This window comes from Simochromis diagramma, unplaced genomic scaffold (genome assembly GCF_900408965.1).
Source record: "Simochromis diagramma unplaced genomic scaffold, fSimDia1.1 OVJJ01000321.1, whole genome shotgun sequence".
Lineage (NCBI taxonomy): Eukaryota > Metazoa > Chordata > Actinopteri > Cichliformes > Cichlidae > Simochromis > Simochromis diagramma.
The window spans coordinates 14919914-14943878 of NW_024386772.1; the positions used below are offsets into that span (position 1 = coordinate 14919914).

At 43.1% G+C, this 23965-nt stretch overlaps 2 protein-coding genes across 2 annotated transcripts in view; one reads left to right on the forward strand and one right to left on the reverse strand.

Annotated features, from left to right (window-relative positions):
- Positions 1 to 240: 240 nt before the first annotated feature.
- Positions 241 to 17004, forward strand: srebf1 (sterol regulatory element binding transcription factor 1). The gene is made up of 19 exons (XM_040051662.1): positions 241 to 608; positions 3462 to 4007; positions 5328 to 5503; positions 5620 to 5757; positions 5868 to 6086; positions 6223 to 6337; positions 6597 to 6754; positions 9173 to 9389; positions 9506 to 9690; positions 9867 to 10128; positions 10368 to 10534; positions 10790 to 10958; positions 11086 to 11194; positions 11443 to 11552; positions 12385 to 12517; positions 12664 to 12829; positions 13656 to 13871; positions 14473 to 14584; positions 15330 to 17004. The coding sequence occupies exons 1-19, from the start codon at positions 503 to 505 to the stop codon at positions 15548 to 15550; spliced, it is 3525 nt and encodes a 1174-aa protein (XP_039907596.1). The 5' UTR covers positions 241 to 502; the 3' UTR covers positions 15551 to 17004.
- A 2441-nt stretch (positions 17005 to 19445) lies between these two features.
- Positions 19446 to 23965, reverse strand: part of LOC120746261 (retinoic acid-induced protein 1) — a 51471-nt gene continuing 46951 nt past the window's right edge. Inside the window, exons 3-5 of the mRNA XM_040051647.1 lie at positions 23719 to 23812; positions 22624 to 22673; positions 19446 to 20120 (exon numbers count right to left, since the gene is read on the reverse strand). Coding sequence (XP_039907581.1) covers positions 20112 to 20120; positions 22624 to 22673; positions 23719 to 23812 — 153 coding nt within the window. The 3' untranslated portion in view covers positions 19446 to 20111. The remainder of the gene's footprint in view (positions 20121 to 22623; positions 22674 to 23718; positions 23813 to 23965) is intronic.

The following is a 23965-nucleotide window of genomic DNA, read 5'->3' on the forward strand; positions in this document are numbered from 1 at the left end:
AATATTTTCTAGCCACGGCATCACTTCTTCGATTACTGTAATTATTTGTTGTTTTTTGTACATTATCTGATTTTTGTGTATAAATTGTGTTAGATCGTGGCCGTATACTCCACATGCCCTCACTCATTTACTCAAACAATCAAAACAAGCCTGAGAAACAGGGACGTGGGAATCTAGTTCAAAGGAGGGTGATTGGCTGGCGCAACTGTCAATCATCATCGGTTGGATGGGTTTCTCTGGCTACCGCTGTAAGCACGTTAGTAGTGAATGAGCGTCGGTGTTTGGCTTGGTTTGACAAGTTTCCCAGGATGATGATGGGGCTAGTAGTGAGCAGTTAGTTGACACAAAAGTTACAAAAATAAGAAAAGTTGCAGCTCGCGTTGCGCATGTGACGAAAGGACAGGGATCTTGGTCCTTTTGTCAAATGTAAGGACTCAGAAGTTTCCGATTTCTCCGACAGTCAGTCAAGTCTACACTGGAAAGCCCAGACACGACAGTAAAGATGAACAGCCTGTCTTTTGACGATCATTCGTTGGATAATCTGGATCCAACACTGTCGCTTAACGACCCCAGTGATATTGACACGGCCCTCCTAAGCGACATTGATGGTAAGAAAATATAATGGTTGCTGCTGGCTTAAAACAGTTGCTAAAACCGGTAACACCGTACGTGTTATCATTCCTTTTCGTATCAATTCTTTAAGTGTTCTGCATGTAATAATCACACTAACAACATCACTTACAACGACATTCGATACAAAGACACCTTTAAAAAATAAAGCTTTTAAAAGCTGAGAGCTAGCTTTCATCATCCACTGTTAGCTACATGCTAACTATCAGTGAGCAAGTATATGGAGGCTAGCCGGAAGTGATATTTGGGATGTTTTGTTAGTAATTTATAACAATGATTCTTGCAATATCAGAAGGCTTCTGTGTGTCTTACTGTTCAATAGAAAAATAGAAGCGCATTTCATGAGGCGAATATGTGACACTAACGTTCAGCTAGCTTCGTGTGCGCCCCGCCCCCAGCGTGCTCCATAGACCGGGGTTACTGTCGTTCATTCCTCTCTTTTTGGGTTCACAGAGCCTCACTTGACCGATTTGACAAATATTTATGTATTTATGTATGCCAAATTAATCGGTTGAAAACTAATCTAGCCATATGCTCTGTGGACGACTTTATTTGTTTTCTTGCGAATATAGTGCTATCCACGTGCCCGTTTTTGCAAAAAACAAACAGCATATATAGTATGATTCATATATAAAATTCGTGCAACAATTTAAGCCTTCCATCGAAATCACAAGAGTATTTCGAGTATTGTTAAGATTTGGAGTTTTCTGTCAGTCTTCTTAAATTGGCCAGTATGTGTTTTATGATAGGGGGCGACGTGTAAATAAGATAACACGCACTGCGTAAACAGTGTTCATATCCTGCGGCCGTGCTCTCCATCTCTCTGACTTTGACCGACAGTAACCCTCTGTGACACTGCTCGATGGTAACCTCACACTCATTGCCACAGGCAGCTCTCCCTCTCTTTTCCTGTCTTGGGCTGATCGGCATAGCAAGTCTCCGAGATGCGCTCTGATTGGCCAAGAGCGATCACCTCATACACAACACTGCTTCACAAATCCAGGCTGCTCGTTTTTTCTTTTTTTGTACTGCAGTCACAACATGAACTCAGAATCACTTAACAGAGAAATTAAACGCGGTCAACTGTCCTTGTAAAAAATGCTGTGAAAATTATTTCAGTGTTTTATGTCTTTCAAGAGCACACTGCTTCCTAGAATAAAAAATGATTAGTGAACACGTGCCATCTCACTTTTTTCCATGTAAAGTTTTTTTTTGTCAGTTTTAAATCTTTGTAATTAGCAAATCTTCTGGAAAAGATACATATTAAAATGTTTTATATCTTAGATCATGCTAATGAAAACCTACAAGTCCATATGTGCACGAGCACAAATTAAGATTAATAACTCATTAATAATATACCACTTGGATTCTTGGACCTACAGCTGCACGCACATGATGAATGGCTTGATAAACGTAAAGTGTGAAATGTACTGTATACCTGTACCTGGTATTTCTTGCTGTGTTTTCTAACGCAACAAGAGGCAGTCTTTCTTGTAAAGTGTGTTTTTTAAACTGCGTAAGACACCCCATCTCCTGCTTAGGATGTTTTAAAGTAGTTTTCTAGTAATTCTTTGAGTGTTAATGGAAAATGTGATGAAACAAAACAAAATTTAGTTTTTAGCAATTTTAAACCGCTGTAGTCATAAGTACATGTGATGTACTACATTTACAGTCATGTGAAAAGAATGGACTCTATAAAAGCAGAAGTTTTTCTGGTTCGCAGTACATGGGTTTGTGGAAGTCCCAAATTCACCTCCCGGTCAGAGAAACCTCAAAAAAACACATGAGCTACATAATCTACAGCATATTAAATGTTAACATTAATGACAGTAAAGTTGGAAAGAGACTGAACACAAATATGGGTTGAAGTTTAAAAAGCACATGCAGGAGCAAAGTTGCAGCTAAACAAACCAGAAGAGTTTTAGAGCAATAAGTCATAATGCACAACATCATACAGCATATCTGTATAAACACCTAATATCAACTGTTAAGCATAGCGATGGAATGGTGATGACTTGGGGGTTGTGTTTGGAACAACCTGCATTGATTGAGTTGACCATGAACTCCTCTGTATTTCAAAGTATTCTAGAGTTAAGTGTGAGGCCATCTGTCCGATGCTTGGCCGAAATTGTGTCATGCAACAGGACAATGCTCCCAAGCACAGCAGCAAATGTACAAGATAGTGGCTGAAAAAGGAAACAGTCAAGGTCTTGCAGTGACCCAGTTGAGGTCCAGACATCAACGCGGTAAGAAAATGCCGCGGGGAGACTTTAAAAGAGCTGTGCATGAACGAATGCCTGCAAAGGTCTGAACTAAACTTTTTTTACAGGACTGCATAAAGCCCCGTTAAAACCTTCTTTTTAATGCAACTTTGTTTGTTGCCATTTAGCTTTTTTTTTTTTTTTTTTTTTTTTTACCCAATACCAAAACACGCTTCAAGGTGATGCTCCTTTCTATTTGAGCATCACATTGGCCTTATCCATTTTTATGCATTCCCACTCTACACTGCAATTATATATTAATAATAATACTTAGATATATGATAACTTGCGTTTTTATTTTTCTTTAGCATGACTGAAATTGTTGCCAGTGATGTTTGATCATAAACAGTCACAGTACATGTGGGTTGATTAATTGGTAATTAAAGTGCAGTTTGCTACTGAAATGGATAGTACGGTAATTCAATCTCTAAACAAGTTTTCTCGAGAAATTTACAGTTCCTATAGATTTGATCTTGGTCCATATTTAATTGTTTAAAGCTGGCAAATTGCTATAAATTTTCTACTTGAACAATAACATTCACAGTGGCTGTGATTTGTCTTCCTGTTTAGACATGCTCCAGCTCATCAACAACCAGGACATGGAGTTTGGAGGACTCTTTGATGCCCCTCCATACACCACGGCTCCTCCCATACAAGAGATTCATGGTTTGACTCAGACCATCACCTCAGCTTCCCCCCCAACCACCACTACCACACCTCCATCTTCATCTTCCATCCTAAGCAGTAACCCCCATCTGGATGCACTGCTGGGCCCTCCTATTACTCGTAGCTCGTCCAGCCCAGACAAAGCCTTCCAGCCTCCCACCTTCCAGCAGTCTCCCCTGGCCCAGGTACCCAGCTCCACCCAGAGGCAGCAGCCGTCTTCCCCACAACAAGCTCAAAGCATCAGACAGACCCAAGTGGAGCAACCCCAACCAGTTCTCAGCCCGTCTGCTCCTTCCCAGGCAGCTTCACCTAATGGCTCCCCAGGACCAAACCCAGCATTCAGCTCAACGCCTCAGGCGCTCTTCACCTCTCCTGCACCCCAGACTCCACCACAGACACAGACACAGCCTCAGGCCCGGACCAACTACAGCAGCCCAAACAGCTACACAGGTAAACCCTCTCTGATGGTGATGATTGAGTCATAGATTATGTGCGAGTTAGATGGTAGGGGGTATCAAACTGTGCTTTAAAAATAAAACCTTTAAGGGAAAGGATGAAAATAAAACTGTGATGTTATTGTAGTGTGTTTCTTCACATAGAGACAAGTTCCTTGACTTTGCATGTCTGATGTTGGATCGTTCTAATCCAATTCTGTCTGCATCGTTGACCAGCAAGCTTCCTGCTGTCTTTAGCTTTTTACAACTTTCATTAACCTGGCTTAACCTGTTTATTTTGTTCTGTAATTTACAGTTAAAGTTCAAGGTTTTTGAACCTTTTTTGCGCAGTGAAAATGACAAACCTCTTGTGTCAGGTATTCAGTGAGGGGGGAAAAATGGGTTATTAAGGAAAATGTTAATATCTCATTTTTGTCAATTGTGATTTGATTAAAATATGTGATGCTAACCTTTCAGTCGTTAGACTTCTTTTCAACAATACATGGACTGCTGTTTTACCGACTTTTCAAATACAAACAAATGGAATCTCATAGAGATGCATAACCTCATTTACCAGCGTTATTTTTCTCTAAAGGGAAAAAAAGGGGAGAATGACAAATTGTCATCTGTGAGGGAAAAAAACTCCAAGTGTTTATTTATATTTCTGTTAAATGCTGAGGATGTTTTTAGTGGGTCACATAAAGCACATTTGTGTTAACCATGGAATCTAGCAGCTGATGCCCAGTGCCCTGCAAGTTTGCTGTTCACGTGCATCGCATTTATCAGGACACTAGGTCATTTAACCTCGGATGATTTCTAATTAATGTCGTAATCTCATAGACTTTGGTCAGCTGCGTAAGAGTCTGCGAGTGAAATGAAATTTATGTGTGTGGACAAGACGTGGAACATTGGTGCGTACACAGTAGACAGTCCACTGCATGTGCATATCTTTATCCATATCTCTTAAAGCTTGGTGGAGATAAGCGAAAGTAGCGGCCATATCATTTGGAGAGTATCGCATTTATAATGAGTCCATAGTTCACCTTTTGCCTACAAAGTCTTAAAACGAATGCAGTTTTGATGAAATTAAGAGTTCAGGTGTTTTGTTAGTTTTAAAGCTGGCGGTTCTTTTGGAAGCTTAAATGTTGAAATGGGTAGTGTGCTACTACACCGTTAAATGATCACGGAAATTTTAACACAAACCATCAAATACTTAACATATAAAAATGTTAATTTCAAGTCAGAATTGCTCGGATTTTTCTTTAAATTTCACCTGCGTGATTTAAGTCTGAAGAAGTCTTTTTGGCATCAATGTGTTTTTGTTTTTTTTGTCTAGCTGGCAGTCCCAGCAGTGTGAGCACTTCTGCCACCAGTTTGTCATCCTCACCGCCGAGCATTCAGCCAGTGGCCATTCAGGCTCAGCTCCAAGGGCTGACAACTGCATCTCCTCTCCTGACCACGTCAACAAGCCCTCCAGTTCAAACTGTCGCAGCCCACGTACAGCAAGTACCTGTAAGTGTGTGAAGGTGCTCTCTGAGCGAGCCTGGATGGACTTAAAAACGAATGCACTGCAGTCCTCGTTTACGTAAATGAATTTTCGGTGCATCTATCTGCCCTGGTGTCCTCAGGTGTTGCTTCAGCCACAGTTCATCAAGGCCGAGAGTCTACTGCTGACCACTTTGAAGCCTGACCCCTGCATGGTCACTACTGTAGCTTCTCCCACGTCCCTGGCCACCACCACCCCAGCACAGAGCACTTCGCTGCAGGTAGATGCACAATATGAACTCAAACCTAATACTGAAGTCACACAGTGCACCGCTGTCGAGTTTACACCCACGCTGTTAACCCTGGCACTTACATCATCCTGTTTTCTCAGGCATTCATGGGTGGGGGTACTTTCCTGACTACAGTGCCTGTCATGGTGGATGCTGAAAAGCTTCCCATCAACCGCATCGCTATCAGTGGTAAGCCGGCTGGCCAGCCACACAAAGGGGAGAAGCGCACGGCCCACAACGCTATTGAGAAGCGGTACCGCTCCTCCATCAATGACAAAATCATGGAGCTGAAAGACTTGGTGGCTGGCACTGATGCTAAAGTAAGAAGCACGAATTTACAAGCATCCCACGCTTTTTATGCCATATTCTTTTTTTTTTTTTTTTTTTTGTCCAGTTGTCTTTTTCATGAACAGCAGAGGTCTAATAATTCGGTTGGTCTTTTTCTTTCATTTCTAGCTCAATAAATCTGCAGTACTGAGGAAAGCCATCGACTATATCCGTTACCTGCAGCAGACTAACCAGAAGCTCAAACAAGAGAACATGGCTCTTAAAATGGCAGCCCAGAAAAACAGTATGTGCTTAAAATGCTCTCTTTTCTTTATTCGTCAACAGCCTCTTGGCATTTTATTTCAATTTCTTGAAAGTCAATCATTCCGGTAACCTTTAACAACAATGACTGCTGATTTTTTTTTTTTTTTTTTTTTAATCCTGAAAAGACAAATATAAAATGAAATGAAGTGTATTGTAGGGTTTTCTTTTCTTTTGTACCCTTGATTGACCCTCTAACTACTTCCTTCATCATCTTTTTTTTTTAAACCCCTTTTCTACAGAGTCTCTTAAGGACCTGGTTGCCATGGAGGTGGATGGACAGGCTGATGTGAAGAGCGAGCTGCCCACCCCGCCAGCCTCTGACGTGGGTTCCCCAACTTCCTTCTCTCACTGTGGCAGTGACTCAGAACCTGACAGTCCAATGGGAGAGGACACAAAGGTATGCAGAGCTCATTTAAACTAAACATTTGAGATGAGGGTTCGGGATAGAGATGCAAGGACAGATGGTTTGTTCCCATTAGGTTTGCGTTTGAATGAAAGTTAGGACTCTGTAAAATATATATTTGAAAAATCAGAATTTGCAAATCATTCAAATCCTGCATTGACATGAAAATGATGCAAAGAAAACATTTCAAATTTTGAAAGTTTTCTTTCTTATTTTGAATTCGATGCCAGGCACACGGGCATGTTTTTCGCTGGTTTGCGTCACCTTTAAGCAGGCGCGAGGGAACCGTGGAGAACAGTTGCTGTAGTTCTGAAAGCACAATCTTTTTCTGTGCTTGCTTGATATAGGATTTCAGCTGCTCAGCAGTCTGAACATTTGGCACATTGTGAAAGGAAAAACACAACAACGGACGCCTCTGTGGGTGACAGCCCTGTCAGAATGCAGGCAGGTCAGTTTAGCTGCCAGACTCTCTGCAGATGGATGCATGCAATTTGGTAGTGTGCTGGCAAAGTGGCCAAGCCCTTCATTTAAAAAAAAGACATTGTCTTGATAGTAGCATATGTTAGTGTTAATGGTGCCTTTTATAAGATGGGCAGCAGCTGTGAATAAATGTTTAGAATAGGTTTTTTTATGGATGCAGGGACACCAGCACAGCACTGGTTAGTGGACTCATTTGAGCCCACGCAGTGAATTGATGGGTTGGGAATGAAAATTAAGATACATTAAATTGTTGGAAGTATTTGTCCACACAGTTCTTCACACTGTGATGAATCCCCAACAGTTTTTTTTTCTCCATAGACTGCTTTGCTTTAATGATTTGCATATTCTCAAAATAGAAAATGAGATATGGCTAACTGAAACTAGATAAAACCTGTTTTTGCTGTGCTTTGTTTATTCCTTTATGCATATGGTGCCATCTGTATGGGATTTTTTTTTTGTTTATTGGAACAACAAGCCTTGGTTACCTTTCACATTTGAATAGATACAGATACCTGTACCTGGGCTTTGGTACTGTTTTTTGGTATTTTACTCATTGTGACATAATAAATCCAAGATTTCTCTTACAAAAATAAGTCCAAACGTCTCACTTGAAACATTTTGTTATTTAATGCTTTGGTCGCTGTCTGGCAGTGAACACCGGGTTCGGACAGTCTCGGTCGTTGTGTCCTTGGGCAAGACACTTTACCCTACTTGCCTACTGGTGTTGGCCAGAGGGGCCAATGGCGCGATATGGCAGCCTCGCTTCTGTCAGTCTGCCCCAGGGCAGCTGTGGCTACAACTGTAGCTGCCTCCACCAGTGTGTGAATGTGAGAGTGAATGAATAGTGGTATTGTAAAGCACTTTAAGGGCCCCGAAAAGCGCTATATAAATGCAATCCATTATTATTATTATTATTATTATTATTATTATTATTATTATTATTATTATTATTATTATTATAACACATTTAATATTAATTCTAAGCTATAATTAGTTGCAATTATCTACCAATGCTTTGGATATACAATCTCACATGACGTGCATGTTTACCGTAAACAGCACGTGAGTTAAAATTTCAAACAACACAGTGAAAAAAGTCCTGTTTTTTTTTTTTTTGCGCGCAACATGTCCGACTTACTAATTAATTACCTGACGAAGATTTTTCATCATCGTCATCATCCATTGGTTCACGCTCTTGTACACTGGTGACAGATGTGCTAAATTAAGCTGCAGTGATAGTGAATTTGGCTTTCGGGCTATCAGATCTGGTGCATTCTTCGAGCTGTGTTTTGTGTTTGACCAGGTGTTTCCTCAGATTAGATGCATTGCCGTTTCCAGCTTTGCATTTTGCACTACAAACGTGGGAGAGAACATTGTCTGTGCCGAGCTCTGAAAGTGTGAGCTCGCCTGAGTCTGTTTTTGGCTCGTCACACCGCCATTGCCTTGCGTGTGTGCTTGCCGGAGTGACGTCACGGCAGGAGTGACGTCACACGAACTCGGCCTATTTCTTCCTTTAACCCAAATGTGCTCTGGTGATAAAATTTGGCATCAGCTGATTTTTGTGAATTGGGAGTTTGGTCGGTGCCATGGTGACGGCTTAAAGCACCTCAAAGAAAACCTTGCTAAACTTCCTTCACAGGCGCTCCCATGAACAATCTAGGAAACTGTTACCAACAGAAACCTTGACCACACTGCAACTGTCAGTCTTAATAGACAAAAAAAAAATACAAACGTGATTCTTTTGGCTGCGAAAAAATTCTCCATGTACACCCATGATGCTTGACAGCTTGTGTACAGCGCTCAACTATTAATCAACCACTATAACACCTCAAAAATGTAATTACTCATACTTTTTGTCAGATTGATGTTGCTGCCTGAATTAATAAACTGAATAATCACAAATGTGTCCTTCTGGATTCTCTCGTGTGTCAGCCAAATATAGGCACGCCGGACCAGTCGACAGCAGGTGGCAGTGCCGTTGGCATGTTGGACCGTTCCCGTATGGCGTTGTGCGCCTTTACCTTTCTCTTCCTCTCCCTCAACCCTTTGGCTGCTCTGTTCTGTTCATCGGGTAGCAGCTCATCTGGAAATACTGAAGCTGTAAGCACCCATCACGCGGGCAGGACCGTCCTGGGTGTGGATGTCACAGGTACAGAGTGGGGAAAATGCTGGGAGGGAGACAGATGGCAGTGATTCAAATTTCACATAATTAGCTCTCAATAAATAGATTTTCTTTGCAGTTAAATGACTCTGTGTTGTTTATAGCTGACTCATGGGGCTGGATGGATTGGATGCTCCCGACTATACTGGTGTGGCTACTGAACGGTATTCTGGTATCAGGAGTTCTAATACGGCTGTTGGTGTATGGAGAACCTGTAACCAGACCACATTCTGGATCATCCGTCTTGTTCTGGAGGCATCGCAAACAGGCTGACCTGGACCTGGCAAGAGTATGCTTCTTTTTTTCTTTTCTTTTTTTTAAATGTGTGCCCAATCGACAAAGTGTACTGATCCACAAGGAGGAATTTGACCATATTTAAATCAGAAATCCTTCTGAACTCTCACAGAATCTATAAAGTGGCTCTTTGTCTTTTTTCTCTCACTATTTATCTTTTACACTTCACAGGGAGATTTTGCTCAAGCCAGTCACAACCTGTGGACTTGTCTGAAGGCTCTCGGTCGCCCCTTACCCACCTCCCAGTTGGACTTGGCCTGCGCAGCGCTCTGGTCTTTGCTAAGATTCTGCCTCCAGCGTCTATGGGTTGGCCGCTGGCTAGCTGCCAGGGCTGGAGGGCTGCGATCTGATCGCCCCCTGCAGGAGGATGCCTGTAAAAGCAGCCGTGATGCCGCCCTGGTTTACCACCGCTTGCACCAGCTTCACATGACAGGTTGGTCACCATAAGAGTCCTGTTTTTAGATCAGATCAGTGTGACACGCTGGACATTAGGAGGTGAATTGTTCATTTCAAAGCAACTCAGCAACATTTGAAGTAAGGTTTAAAAAGCATTGCAGTCTTTGCTGTGCAAAAAGATTCTGTTTAAAGATAAATTCTAGTTTAAATAATTTTTATGAATATTTAAAAAAACCAAACTGTAATTGTTTTCTTGTCTTCGATCTGTGCCTGCAGGTAAACTGAATGGCAGCCACCTCTCAGCAGTGCACATGTCTTTAAGTGCAGTGAACCTTGCAGAGTGTTCTGGCTCATGCCTGCCTGTGGCCTCGCTGGCTGAGATCTATGTTTCTGCGGCTCTACGAGTCAAAGCCAGTTTGCCGAGGGTTCTGCATTTCACCTCTGTGAGTCCCTGTTGTTTGCACAAGCATACGCGTCTTGCTCAGTCATTTATAAAGCAGTGTTTTTACCCCGACTCTGTTTCTTTTGTGCTCACGTGATGTAACAACAACCAGTTTTGAGTTGACATTCTGTTTAATTTATCTTTCATGGTTAATAAACATTCACTGAGGTGATTAAAGATCCTGCGATCTGTCCCAACGTGAAATATTTTAAACTACACCGAACCAAAACCTTTTTTTTTTCCCTTCGTTTGACAGCGTGTGTTCCTGAGCAGTGCTCGTCAAGCTTGCCTATCTTCCAGCGGCAGTGTCCCCCCAGCCATGCAGTGGCTTTGTCACCCACTAGGTCACCGCTTCTTCGTGGATGGGGACTGGGCTATTCGCAGCACCCCTAAAGAAAGCATCTACAGCCAAGCTGGCAACACTGGTCAGTGAAAGCAAAAGTTTGCACTCAGTGTATAACTGTGTTTTTACAATACCTAATTTGGAATCCTCTTGCCTACAATATGCAGGCACATTCTGATGTTTATATTTGTTATTGGTTTCCCTTGCAGTGGATCCTCTGGCTCAGGTGACTCAGGCGTTTAGAGAACACCTCCTGGAAAAGGCTCTGTACTGTGTGGCCCAGCCTCGCGGAGAGAAAAATACAAGTCCGGGAGACGGGTGAGAAATCAAGACGCGCTTTCATATAATCGATTCTTGTAACTTTTGGTTCGTTTGCTTTTCTTGGCAACAAGTTACGGTTTACTTCTCATAGAGTCGCCAACATACAAAGAAAGAAATGAGGATAATAAACGCAGAATTAAATTTGGCATTTAAAAAAAAAAAACCCTTTTGTAGGTATGTTTTATTTTAACGATTTGTGGGGCAAAATAACCATTCATTGTGTGTGCGTGTGTGTGTGTCCTCAGCGAGTATGCCGATGCCCTGGAATATCTCCAGCTGTTGATTAATGCTTCAGATGCGGCTGGTGCCACCTCACAGTCCTTTGCTATTGGGTCCAACATGGCAACTGTCACAGGTATGGCTATGGAAACTGTCGTTTCTGTTTGCGGTCTCATTTGTATTTAAAAGTAAGCTTTGACAGTGTATCTTCAGCGCTAAAAACATTAGCGATCACTAATGGTACCGACTTTTTAATCTGGTTAAAATTTGCTTTTAGAAAAATCAGAACTTGCCTCTAAATGTTTCTGTTGCTTAAGTACATCAAGCAGTTACACTGTCTAGATGCGTACTCCTTACTTCACTGCTACTTATCTCTTTTGCAATAATTGCATTAGCCTTCTCTGCACACTGCTCTTTCTTTACCGCGCGTGCAGAATAAGAAGCTGTGTGACAAAGTTCATTTTTACACTACAGAGATCAAGTAGCTTGATTTCCCTTTGACTTCCATCCTCCCACCGCTTTCCTTTGTCCTTACTGATCACTGATCTGAGTGAGAGAGGGCTAGGTGAAAGGGAGGCATTCGCTAGATTGCTTCATCTATCTTCAGCACTGTCAAATTGGTGATCACCTTGAGAGGAAGGAGGGAGCGGGAGGGATGAGAGACTGTGCAGGGATTTTAATAGGAGACTTTTCTTGGCAGAGCCTCAGGTTACTCGCTACATGTTTTAGAAGTCTGTGTGTGTTGCCCTGTGTTAAATGGAGTACTTTTTCCTTGTGAGGGAGTCGTCAAAATCCTCCAGGGTAGAAACAGATTGATTCAGAGGTCAAAATGCAGACAGCAGCTGTCTGCACGGGTGCACCGCCATGCATGCTAAATGTGAAAGTGGACACTCTGGGATTTAAATATCTGCATGTTTGTTTCTGTCTGAGGGTGTCTCAGCTTTGACTGTTTTTCCTCTAATATCCAGGCTGTGACCCTCATTCTAAGTGGTGGTCCTCAATCACTGTGGTGATCATCAACTGGCTCCAAGGAGATGATGCCGCAGCAGAGAGACTGTATCCGACTGTTGAGCACCTGCCCCGCAGTCTGCAGAACGCAGAGTAAGTTAGACGTATAAAGATGTGAATGTGGAACTTTGCCCTGCAAATGCCAGGCTAAGGACACGCACCCACCGACCCTCAAACACTTGCACCACTTTAACCTGTGTCCTTTGTCTGTTGCCCGCCCACCACTCTCTTTCTATCAGGAGTCTTCTGCCCAAAGCCTGTCTGAACACATTCAGGGCAGTGCGAGCTCTGCTGTCCAAGCCAGAAAACTGCCAATTGAGTCTGAGCTACAGTGACAAGGCCAGCGCCCTGCTCCGAGACAGCCTCAACCTGGGACCACACTGTCATAGCTCCAGTTTAGACAAGGTACGCACAAAGAAAGGCACAATCTCTTCCAGATTTGTGCACGTAAGTGATGTTTATTACACCTAGGAGGGACATTTCATTAAGGTGACAACATATGCACGAGGGAAAAAAATGCACAAGAATACTTAAAGTGTCGGGAATAGTTACATAGTTATAAAGTGATTAAATGATGCACGCACGCAGACACGTGCACCTTTGTCACAGTACAAAGCGACACACTTCACCAGACAGCGAATCCCTCGCAGCATCTCCACTCTGCGATGCTGCAGTGTCCTACCCTCTGGCACTCAGCAGATGGTGATGCTGGTGGATAGGTAGCTCACAGCGGTGTATGTGCATGGCCAGAGCTGCAGTGCATTGTAGTTGCATTGCATGTGTGTCTCAGCTGAGTGCAATGTACCTGCAGTGCAACACAGAGCTGGGCCACTCACAGCAGAACACACACTCGCGTAGGAGAGGTGGAAAATGTCCTTTAGCGTCGATTAGAGATGCATAACATAACGAAAGTGACTGTTTTAATAATAACAGCTGAAACTATTTGTAGATTAACGTCCTGAGCAAAATGTGATGGATGTTACTTATTTTTATTTTTATTACTTATTTTATTTTTATAAACTGGAAGCGGTGTTGTATGACAAACATGCAAACATTTTTTTTTTTTTTTTTAGTCTAATTCTTGGTGTTTTTCAAAACATGACATTCATCATACTTCAGTATCCAGTTCTGAGGTCAGTGGAGACTGGGGCTTTTTTTTTCTCCCTTTTCTTTTCATTTTTGTTTTTAAGTTGAGAATATTTGAGCACTAAAGCTAATTATTTCTCGCTAGGTTGTCCAGTTGCTGTTGTGCGATCTGCTGCTGGTTATGAGGACAAATGTCTGGCGTCTGCAGCAACAAGGGGCCACTCCCACGGGGCAAGGCTCAGCGGGGACCAGCGGCCCTGCGGGCATTCAGCAGGCCTCTCCACCAGAGCTCGTGGGCTTTCAGCAAGACCTCAGCTCGCTACGCAAATTGGCACAGAGTTTCAGACCTGCGATGCGAAGAGTATGTAAAACCTTGTCACCACATTCTGCCTTTTAAGTTTTCCCTTTTGGTTTATGAAAGCTCTGTGCTGGGCCTAATATGAGGGAAGAGTTTGTGCTAAATCTGAAGTTTGTCTCAACTGAAAACTATTTCAGTAGTTGCATACAAAGACACTGGATCTGAGTGCAGCATGCTATCCAAACCAAAACATGTTAAGATGAATCTTAAGATGCTCTTTAATGAAAGTGTAAAACACAAATCTGCTGCATATGTATCGTGAATGACTGAATTAAAAAGAATAGAATTTCTTCACTTAATAAAGGCACAGAGAAGCACATTGGAAATGGATACAAATATAATCCAGTGCACGTATTTGCAGGCAGTGCAGGGTATATATAGTTCTCTGTGAGGTTGGGAGGTGTTGCAGCACACACATGCACGCACACACATACACACACACACACACCCTGAGGCAAGCGTTTAGCAGCATTGTTCACAAGACTTCAAAGTCTCTCAGAGGTAGAGCCGAGCATTATGTGTGAGTCATCATCACTCGCTGTCGTCCCTCCTCCTCCTCCTCTTCTCTCACCTCTCTCTCTCTTTGCACTCCATCCCTTTCCAGTTGTTTCTCCATGAAGCTACGGCCAGGCTGATGGCGGGGGCCAGTCCCACCCGCACACATCAGCTTCTGGATCGCTCACTGCGGCGCAGAGCAACACCCGGAGCCAAGACAGGTGTGTGTGTGCGTGTGTGTACAATATTACTGTGGATTTGATATTTCATTCAGTCTGCACTGGTGATTCTGTTTTAATAACTCCTGTTGATATTTTTAATTTGGTAAAGTAACAGAGAAAGCTCTGAATATTTATGTGACTCAGTCCTTATCTAATCCGTCTGCTTTGAAAATGTATTTCTTTATTAAGTCTAGTCAAAAAAGGGCCTTTAATAAGTTTAATAGGGCATTTAATAAGTGCAGCTTCTACATTCTGTGGATGTGATGCTTTTTCTTGACTTATTTTTTATTAAACTAAGTATATATCTGTTTGAGACATTCGGAGATCCTCCTGAATTGCTAGAAAACAATTTCTTTACATTATTTTCTAAGGTTCTTTAGAATACTTGATAAATGGATAAACAGGTGAAATCCAATATATTTTAATATATTTTACACTAAAAGCAATCTATGGATTGTTAGACTTAATTACTTTAGTTTTTTTTTTTTAGTATTTGCTTTATTTACCATTCTTTTAGCTTGTTTTGTGGCAGACAGAGAAGCTGGGACATGCTGTTGATTTGTCATTGTGTTTATAAGTGATGGTGGGAGGCTTTTTGGAGAAGGGCAGGCCATTTCAGTTTTCGTTATAAATCAGATCAGTGATTAAACTCTGTTTGGCTGTTGCTGGTTAACGACATCAAAAAGATCACCTGAAATGCCACAGTAACTAACTGTTTTTGTTTTTGTGTGTTGTGTGTGTGCAGAGGAGTGTGAGATGCGGCCTGGCCAGCGGGAGCAGGCGGAGGCTGTGATGCTGGCGTGCCGCTACCTTCCCCCGTCCTTTCTTTCGGCTCCGGGCCAAAGGGTGGGCATGCTGGCCGACGCTGCCCGCACCCTGGAGAAGCTGGGAGACAAGAGGACCCTCCACGACTGCCAGCAAATGATCATAAAACTGGGCAGCGGCACCACTGTCACCAACAGCTAGAGGGGGGGGTGCTGAGAGACACGCATGGACGTTGTGTACATATATATATATATATAAACATCTGTAACATATAAAGTCACACAGACAGAAGACAAAACCATACAGTCTCTCTTTGGTGAGCAGCTATCGAACAGATTTGTACAGATTCATATCAAACTGGATTTTCTTCATGCGTTGTCCCTCCCATCACCCCAGTCAAACAACAAAACACTTGTCGAGTTCGCACTCTTGTTGCTGCGGATTATTTAAAAAAACGATTTTCCTCTTGTCAAAATAAAAAATAAAAAGAATCCCTTGGTGAGAATGTGTTGCAGTGCCACAGTTTGCCCACAAAGAGGAGCTGTCGTGTCCTAATGGAAACTGGAGAGGGTGAGAAGTATGAAAGAGGTTTTTGCGCTGCGTTTACTGGCGTATCCCCACTCGCCCCACTTTTCTTTCTTTCTTTTTTTCCCGATTAGCGGAGAGCTTAGTGGGCTGGAGTGGCGGGCTGCTCTGATTGGTTGCAGAATGAGGCATCTGTGTTTTTGTGGGAGAAAAACGAGAACTTGGATTGGTCTGAGCGCTTGTGTGGTGGGAAAGCACTAAACCGTAACTGTCGAGGTAAATTAAAAAAACAACAACACAACAACAACAAAAAAAATCATGCCTCACAAGCTGAGCCCCGTTTCTCTATCTGCACTAAGCCTGTGAGGCTGATTTCAGTGAGATAAGTAATATTATGGCTTTATGAGGTTATTTTCATAGAGGTCGTGTTTTGTTTTTTTTTTTTTCCTTCTTGTTTTGCTGTGTACATATTTTAATATGTATTTATAATCTTATGATCTTTGATCAAGCAGTATTTTGCATAAGAAGAGTGATTTAATGCCTGTTTTTCCTTTTTTAATCTTGCTTTATTTTGCAGTTTTAAACTAGGCGCCGCATATCTGGTTATCTTGTGCGGTATCAGGTTAGCGTTGCATACCCATGCGACTGTCGTAGGCACTGGCTAGTTGTAAATCAACAGCTCAAGCTAAACATGAGCTGTTGGTACAACTTTTTGTAGTTTGTACAACTACAAAAAGTTGCGTATGTCATGCAGAAGGTTTTGAAATAATTAACTTTTTTTCCTTTTGTTCCAAAGAAAACCTGTGACAAATCTTTTATTTGTAGCTGTAATGTTACTTTGTCTTTCAATTATTGGTTTCTTTCCTAGAGAAATCACCATGTTTTAATTTTTAAGAGGATTGTTTTGGGGGGTTTTTAACAAATTTTTTGACATGTCCCAGGACCAGTATATTTTTTTTATAGCATGTGACTAATGTGAAAGACTGAAAAACATGGGATTAAGATGACAGTGATGCAACCATGTCTGAAGGTAATGTTGATGTAGACCTTTCACGGACATGCTTTCATCTCTTCCTTGTTCTTCAACTATTCCTTTTCGTCATGTAAATATTAAAATATTTTGTAAAGAAGAAATGAGCGTTTCCTGTGGTAATTGAAATAACTGGGTAATACGGGTTGAAACATGATCAATAATTATATGTCTTACACTAACCTGAGATGATGTCTGCATTGTCTGGCTGAAATTCTAACTCAGATATGGACTAATGTCAGCAAAGGCTCCATTTTTCGGGTTGAGTTTCACGCAGGATTCCCTTCCTGACATAACCCCAAAGGGGATTTGTGTCTCCAGCTGGAATCGAACCAGTGACCTTACGCTTGCCAATAAATGTGTTGGAACGCGTCATTAGGTGCACCTTCCTAATACTGGGTTAGAACCCCGTTTATTACTTTGTGGCGAATTCAACAAAGTTCCTCTGAGATTTTGGTACATATTGGTGCGATAGCATCACGCAGCTGCTGTAGATTTGTCGAAACATTCGGATACAGTGAACTCGTCATGTTCAAGCAGCCAGGTTCATATGATTTGAGCTTTGTGACACAGTATGTTATCTTGCTGGAAGGACCCATCAGAGTTGGTACACTGTGGTCATAAAGGGCTGGATATGGTCAGCGACAACACTCAGGTAGGCTTTGGTGTTTAAACAATGCTTGGTTGCTGGTAAGGAGCCCAAAGTGTGCCACAAAAATCTCCCCCACACAATTACACCATCACCTAATCATAATTACAAGGAAGGGTGAATTCATGCTGTTTTTGCCTACCAACCAAATGTCGTGACAGAAATTGAGACCCATCAGACCAGGCATCTGTCGTCCAATTTAGGTGACCCGTGAGAACTGTAGCCTCAGTTTCCTGTTCTTAGCTGACAGGAGTGGCACCCAGTGTGGTCTTCTGCTGCTGTAGCCCATCTCCTTCAAGTTTTGACGTGTTGTGCATTCAGAGACGCTCTTCTGCATAACTTAGTTGTAAGAAGGAGTGATTTGAGTTAGTGTTGCCATCCTATAACTCCTCTGACCCGCAGCGTCAAGAAGACTTTTTCTGGTGTTTAAACCTTCTGTTTGTGAGGGGCAGCCAATCAGAACAAAGTTGACTTAATTATTGTTTCAGTGAGAGGTTGAGATGATGTTTTGAAATGTGACTGATGCAAAGCTACTCTAGCAGAGTCCAAGAACAAACGTATGGAGCTGAAGATGAGCATTATGGGTCCTGTTAATTATAATAAATAGCAGAATGTTTCTGTATGATTTCTTATCATGTTAAGGATTAGCTGTATTAAAATATGGCTTTTTAAGCATTGTCATTATTCCTCTTTCTAATTTGTGCCCTTGAGTGGCCACTCTGCACAGAACCACAATTTACATGTCTTACTGTCAGTGCGTGTTGAGTGAAGACAAAAAGAGCAGGCATTGGTCATAGCAGCATTGAAAGGTGCTGGTATATTTAACATTGGCGTTACAAAAAACATTTCAAACAGAGTGATGCTGTGTCATCAAGTCCAAACAAATAGACATGAAAATCAATAAACGGCATGCTCCCACTTAAGACAAGTGACATTCCCAAAAAAGGTTTTGTTTTTTTTTCATCAATGGATTCTTTTAATAACATTTTATAAGCAATAACATATTCCATTTTATAGAAAATAAACATCTCTAGGAAATACTATACACAATTATATTAGTACATCACATTTTACATTTAAACAGCATCAAATACCTATATACACCATTAAATAATGAGCTTCATAAAAGAGAAAGTTTGGTGTGGCATTTTTGCACTTTCTTTTATGCCCTAATACTTAAATATGTCTCGTTTTGAAAATGACCGGTACTTTAACTGACGCCCCGCACGGGGCATTGTTATATAGCATGGCGGAGTGAAAAGAGACTACATTTTTCGATACACAAACAGATGGGTGTGTGTGTGTTTCATGACATCAGGATTGAATGCACGTCTTTCCTCGCGGCTGTGGCGTGCGAAATAATCTCGAAATGTTGTTAACAGGTAATACTTCTTGAACTGTACATAGATATGAAGTGGATGGACTGACTCCCGGTGGGTCCTCTGAGCCCTCGTCTGCAGCTTGTCGAGTGATGATGGTGGTGTCTGCTGTACATACTGACTGTGCGCACAGTTGAAGTAAACTCTTAAACAGAGTTCATATTTTTTTTCTCATTTTCATATATTTATATATATATTTTTTAATTTCTGAATAGCACAAAGCCGGACATATACCAAGGGTGACGCAATGATGTTTAGCCATAATGCACATCAAAATACATCTCCGGAGATAAGAGCCTTATATTAAAATACTGCGTCCATTTTTTTTCCTCAACTCTTCAGTATCAGAATATTTCGAGCCTGTGAAGCACATCATCATCATCATCATCATCATCATCACCATCATCTTGTACGGTTTCCTCATCCTCACCTGTTTCATTTTGTCTCTTGTTTTAAACACAAACGCGCACTTTGAGATACATCCAGTGGTTGGCTGCTGTTTTTTTCTTTTCTTTTTTTTTTTTTTGACGCGTGACATCTTGAGTTAGAGAAGCAATTCTTCATACTCCCACAGACACATATGCACAAACACACTGATGGTGTGCTTGGAGAATGACAATTCTATGGTTATCACATACAAACACATGCGCGCACTCTCACACACACACACATACACACGCACATATGCACCTCTTGGCCCACAGACAAGGTGGCCAGAGGGATGTCCCTGTCCAATCAGTGTCCGCCGAGTGTCTGAATATGATAGCAACCCATCCGAAGGCAGAACACACACATGCGTTCCTCGCTCTGCATTTCAAACGGGTCCCCATGTGCACTGGCCTTAGGCGCGCAGTCTCTAAAGCGCAGCCTACCCTCCTGTTAAACAGTGTCACTGCCTTCTGCCTTGCAGTCAGGGGCTCAGTTGAGAAAGCACATTTCTAGGGCAGCTTCAAGGAGCAGCTGTTCTCTGCAGAGCTGTTTTTCCACTGTTTGTGTTGCTCCTAGCTCCACTTCAGCGCTTCCTTTTAACCCTAGCCCAGCCGCGCTGGCTGGCGTGCCTGTTCGTCATCAGTCGTCACCGTGTCTTTAGGAATAGGGAGTGGATTTTGCCTCGCTGGATCGGTGTTGTCTGGCGGAGAGGTGATGGTGTTGGCGATGAAAGTGATACACAGGAATATCTTACAGGTCCTGTGAAGGAAGTGCACAGATGTAAACACAAAGTCAAAAACACAATTGGGATACAAATGTGTGAGGTGTGCCAGAAGTTTTCCTTCCTCGCCCAGAACTCTTGAGCTCTTTTCTCATCATTTCCTGTGACTTGTGAGGCTTTTGTGTGCTCGAATTTAAGCACCTAAATTCTTAAAAGCTGCAGTAAATGTGCAGACAGGTAAACTGCAAGCGTAGGCGTCTTCTGTGCAGATGTTGGTATAATACAATGCTGAAAGGGATTCTGTGCAGATTTGCAGAGTGAAGGCATTAAAGCAAGCTGGCTCTGGTGTGCTGGAGTGGGGAGATGGATGCAGCTGACCAGTGAACCAGCTCGCCTATGAAAGACGCAGCAGGAACACCTCTAAATTGTGCTGGTGTGGTGGTTGAGCACTTTCTTTCCCCCTTCTACTCTTCTGCATCCCCTGGTATCTCTTCCACTGTCTCTCTCTCTCTTTCTCTCTCTCTGAACTGCCAGCTGCCCATCCTTATGCCCTGGATTCAGACCAGCAGCATTGCTCTCTCTGTTTTATCTTTCTACTTTCAATCCTTCTACTTCCCCCCTTCTCCTCCCTCCTTAAAGCCTACCTCTCACTCCTTTTTTTGCTTTTTCCTCTCTGGTACAACTCATTTTCCTTCACACCTTCAGTCCCGCTTGTTTTCTCCCCACCTCTCTATCACAGAGTGTCGCTCCCTTTGCTGCTCGTCTCTCTTGTTGCCCTCTTTTTCTCCTTCTATCTCCGTCTCTTTCAGCCTGCCACTCTCTGATGTAACTGCCCCCATTCGTCTTTTGTTCCCACTCAGTTGCAGCACAAAACGCTCTGTTTTTCTCTCTGCCTGTCTGTCTTGCGTTCACTATGTGTATATGTATGCGAGCTTCCAGGCAACCTGTTAATGAACCTGCGTGGACTCTCACAGTGTGTGTCCGTTAGCACTGGACAATCCACAGCTGCAGGCAGTGCGTTTTTGTGCATTTTTTCCCCCTCAGCCCTGAAAGCAAGTGAACGCAGGCGAAAGGGAGAATTTCTTAGGGGGACCCATGGGTGGGGTGGTTGTGTGCTTGTGTCTGTATGTGTGCGTACGTGTGTCTCTGCTCTTCACTTTGATTAAGCCGCTCGGCGTAAATTGGCACGGCACAGACCCCCCCCACACACACATTCAGACCTTCAGATCCCTCAGCTGATGACAGCTCTGCCTCAGCCTGCTAACAACAGTCTATCCCTCTCTGACTCGCTCTCCTTTTCTCTCCGTTTCTCACACGCTATTTCTGCTGCTTAGACGTGGGAGTTGAGGTGAAGAGAGGAGTGGAGAAGATGACAAAGAACGAGGGAGAATGGGATGAGGAAAGATGAAGGGAGGACGACTGAAAACGGAAAAGGGAGCTCGCAGGAGATGAGAGGTGAACAGAGTGAGAGACTGGAGGGGGGGAGAGAGCTGGAACAGCAGGGTAGCAGCGAAGCAAAATAAGGGGAGCGGAGGGGGGAAAAAAAGGAGGAAGGGAGAGAAATAATGAGAGAAAGGAGAGCAAGAGAGAGGGAAACGGTGGAGAGAGCATGTGGGGAAGATAGCAGGCAGTGATGGTGGGTGGGGTGTTTTGATCAGCAGCCAGCTTTTCATCCCTGTCAGTCTGCACAGAGGAGAACAGGAAAGGAAGAGGAAAAGAGGAAAGGAGGGAGGGAGGGAGAGATGCAGAGCGGGGAGGGAGGATGGGAGGCTACTGCCACTGCTGCCTCAATGCACCGCTGCTCCCTGCTGAATGTCAGCATCTCTAGCACCCCCTCCCCCTCCACACTCCCTCCCTCATTTGACCTTCCTCCTTTTGCCATGCAAACGCATCGCCACCAGATGGCGTCTGCCCTACAAGGAAGAACTGGACGTGGAGGAGACCATTCGAATGAACTCGGAGAACAGTGACCCTGCAAATGCAGCAGTTTGAAGTCACAGTAGCAGGCGATGGTAATAAAATGAAGGGCGCTCGTTGATGTGGTGATTTTAACTCGCCGAGGTACACTGGGTACACGTTGAATCTGTAGGAAGAGTCTTCATGTGGCAAAGAGAAAATGGCACTTTATGCCAGTCTACAATGAACATCAGCTGTGTTTTTTCTTTGTTTTTCTCTGCTTTACAGGAACTGACGGTTGTGTTTCCTGTTCAGCACCATATCATCTGTTCAGCCAAGGTGCTGCTGTTTGTTATAGAAATGTGTGAATTCAATTTTTTTTTTATCCCTGTGCTGAGGAGGTGGATAAAGAGAGGGGCAGGGGATGGTGGGGGGGTGTTGCTGGCGGCGTTGGTGTTAGGATCGGAATGGAAAGGGAGGCCAGGTGAGGAGAAAGAAAAACTGAACTTGTGTGCTTAGGCATATGTGTAAACACTGATATCTGATGTTGCCTGTGAAATGCTGGGGAACTGTTAAACTAACTGTTAAAGCAGGACGAAGTAATAAAGCATGCTTTCACTAGTTTAGTGGGTTTTTTCTCCTTACCTCGTGTTTAGGACATTTGATGGAGAAGTCATCCTCGTGGAATGTGCAGCCTGTGCAGAAAGAGAAAAAGCAAAGAACAACAGAATGAGGTGTGAAATCTCAGATTCACATTTTACTTTGAATAAAAAACATACCAGGAGGCTAATCCTGACAACAACAACAACAACAACAAAACAAACCCACAGCTCTCCTCAAAAAGCACAAATGAATGGAAAAAAAACTGAGCTAAATAAAAGAGCGATGCAAGCGAGGGAGAGCAACAGAGGAAAGAGGAAGACTGAGTGGATACGTTGCAATGCAGACAGGCAGGCAGGCAGTCAGATATGGCTGGTGCACTCAGCGGGATTAAAAAAGGGCCTCGCTCTGCTCCCTGTGCTGGCTCGGCAGACGTGGCAGACCGTTTAATCCTCACACTGTACTTCCTTGGCATGAGATAATATAAGGGGGAAACCATGTTACACATATGCTGGCACACGGACACTCTCTTGTATTAACAGCAACCACACACGAGCGCTGATGGAAATGCACGTTGGCCAAGTTGTTATAAGGTGTGCATGGCAGTGTTCTAGCAAGCATTTGGAAAGGAAGGCACGAACATGCAGAAACACACATGCACGCTCAGCCTCCAGACAGCAGCAGCGTGGATGGATGGAGCCACAGGGGCTGTGGTCAATAATACACACACACATACATGCAAGCTCAGCCTCCTCCCTCTATCTCTTCGCTTTCTCCTTTTTGCACACTCCAGGGTTCCACTTTCCTCTCATCATTCCCTGTATTCAAAGCTCCCTTCTTCATTCCCTCTCTCTTTTCCTCTTCTGCTCTGCCCTAACACTCTCAGACATCTCTTCTCGCACTCAATAATGCTACTCCTTGATGCATTTCCCCCCCCTCTCACTCTCATTTAACCACAACCACTTCCCCTGCACTCTCTTTTCATTTTTCCCACCTATTTTTCTGCAATTGTTCCCTCCCAATTGGCCTCTCATCATTCACATTCCCAATTTCCCTCCTCATTTCTCCCTTCTCTTCTTAGCTTTTTCTTGTCTTTTTATCCCCCTGTTGCTCCCTCCTTCTCTCGCTGTGGTCTCTTACCTATCTCTTTGGCGCAGACATAGTGGTATTTATGAGAGCAGCCTCTCCAACAGCAGCTGAGGGACGCCCCCACAATCTGGCACTTGTAGCAGCTCTGGGGTTAGTAAGACAGATGGACATATGGATCAAGACCAGTAAAGAAACAAACAGTTTGACCAACAGAGGCACATTCAGAAAGGGAGAGAAAAGAGGGGAAAATGTTAAAAGTTTTCAGCAATTCTGAAAGATATTTCTTAGCATTCAAACA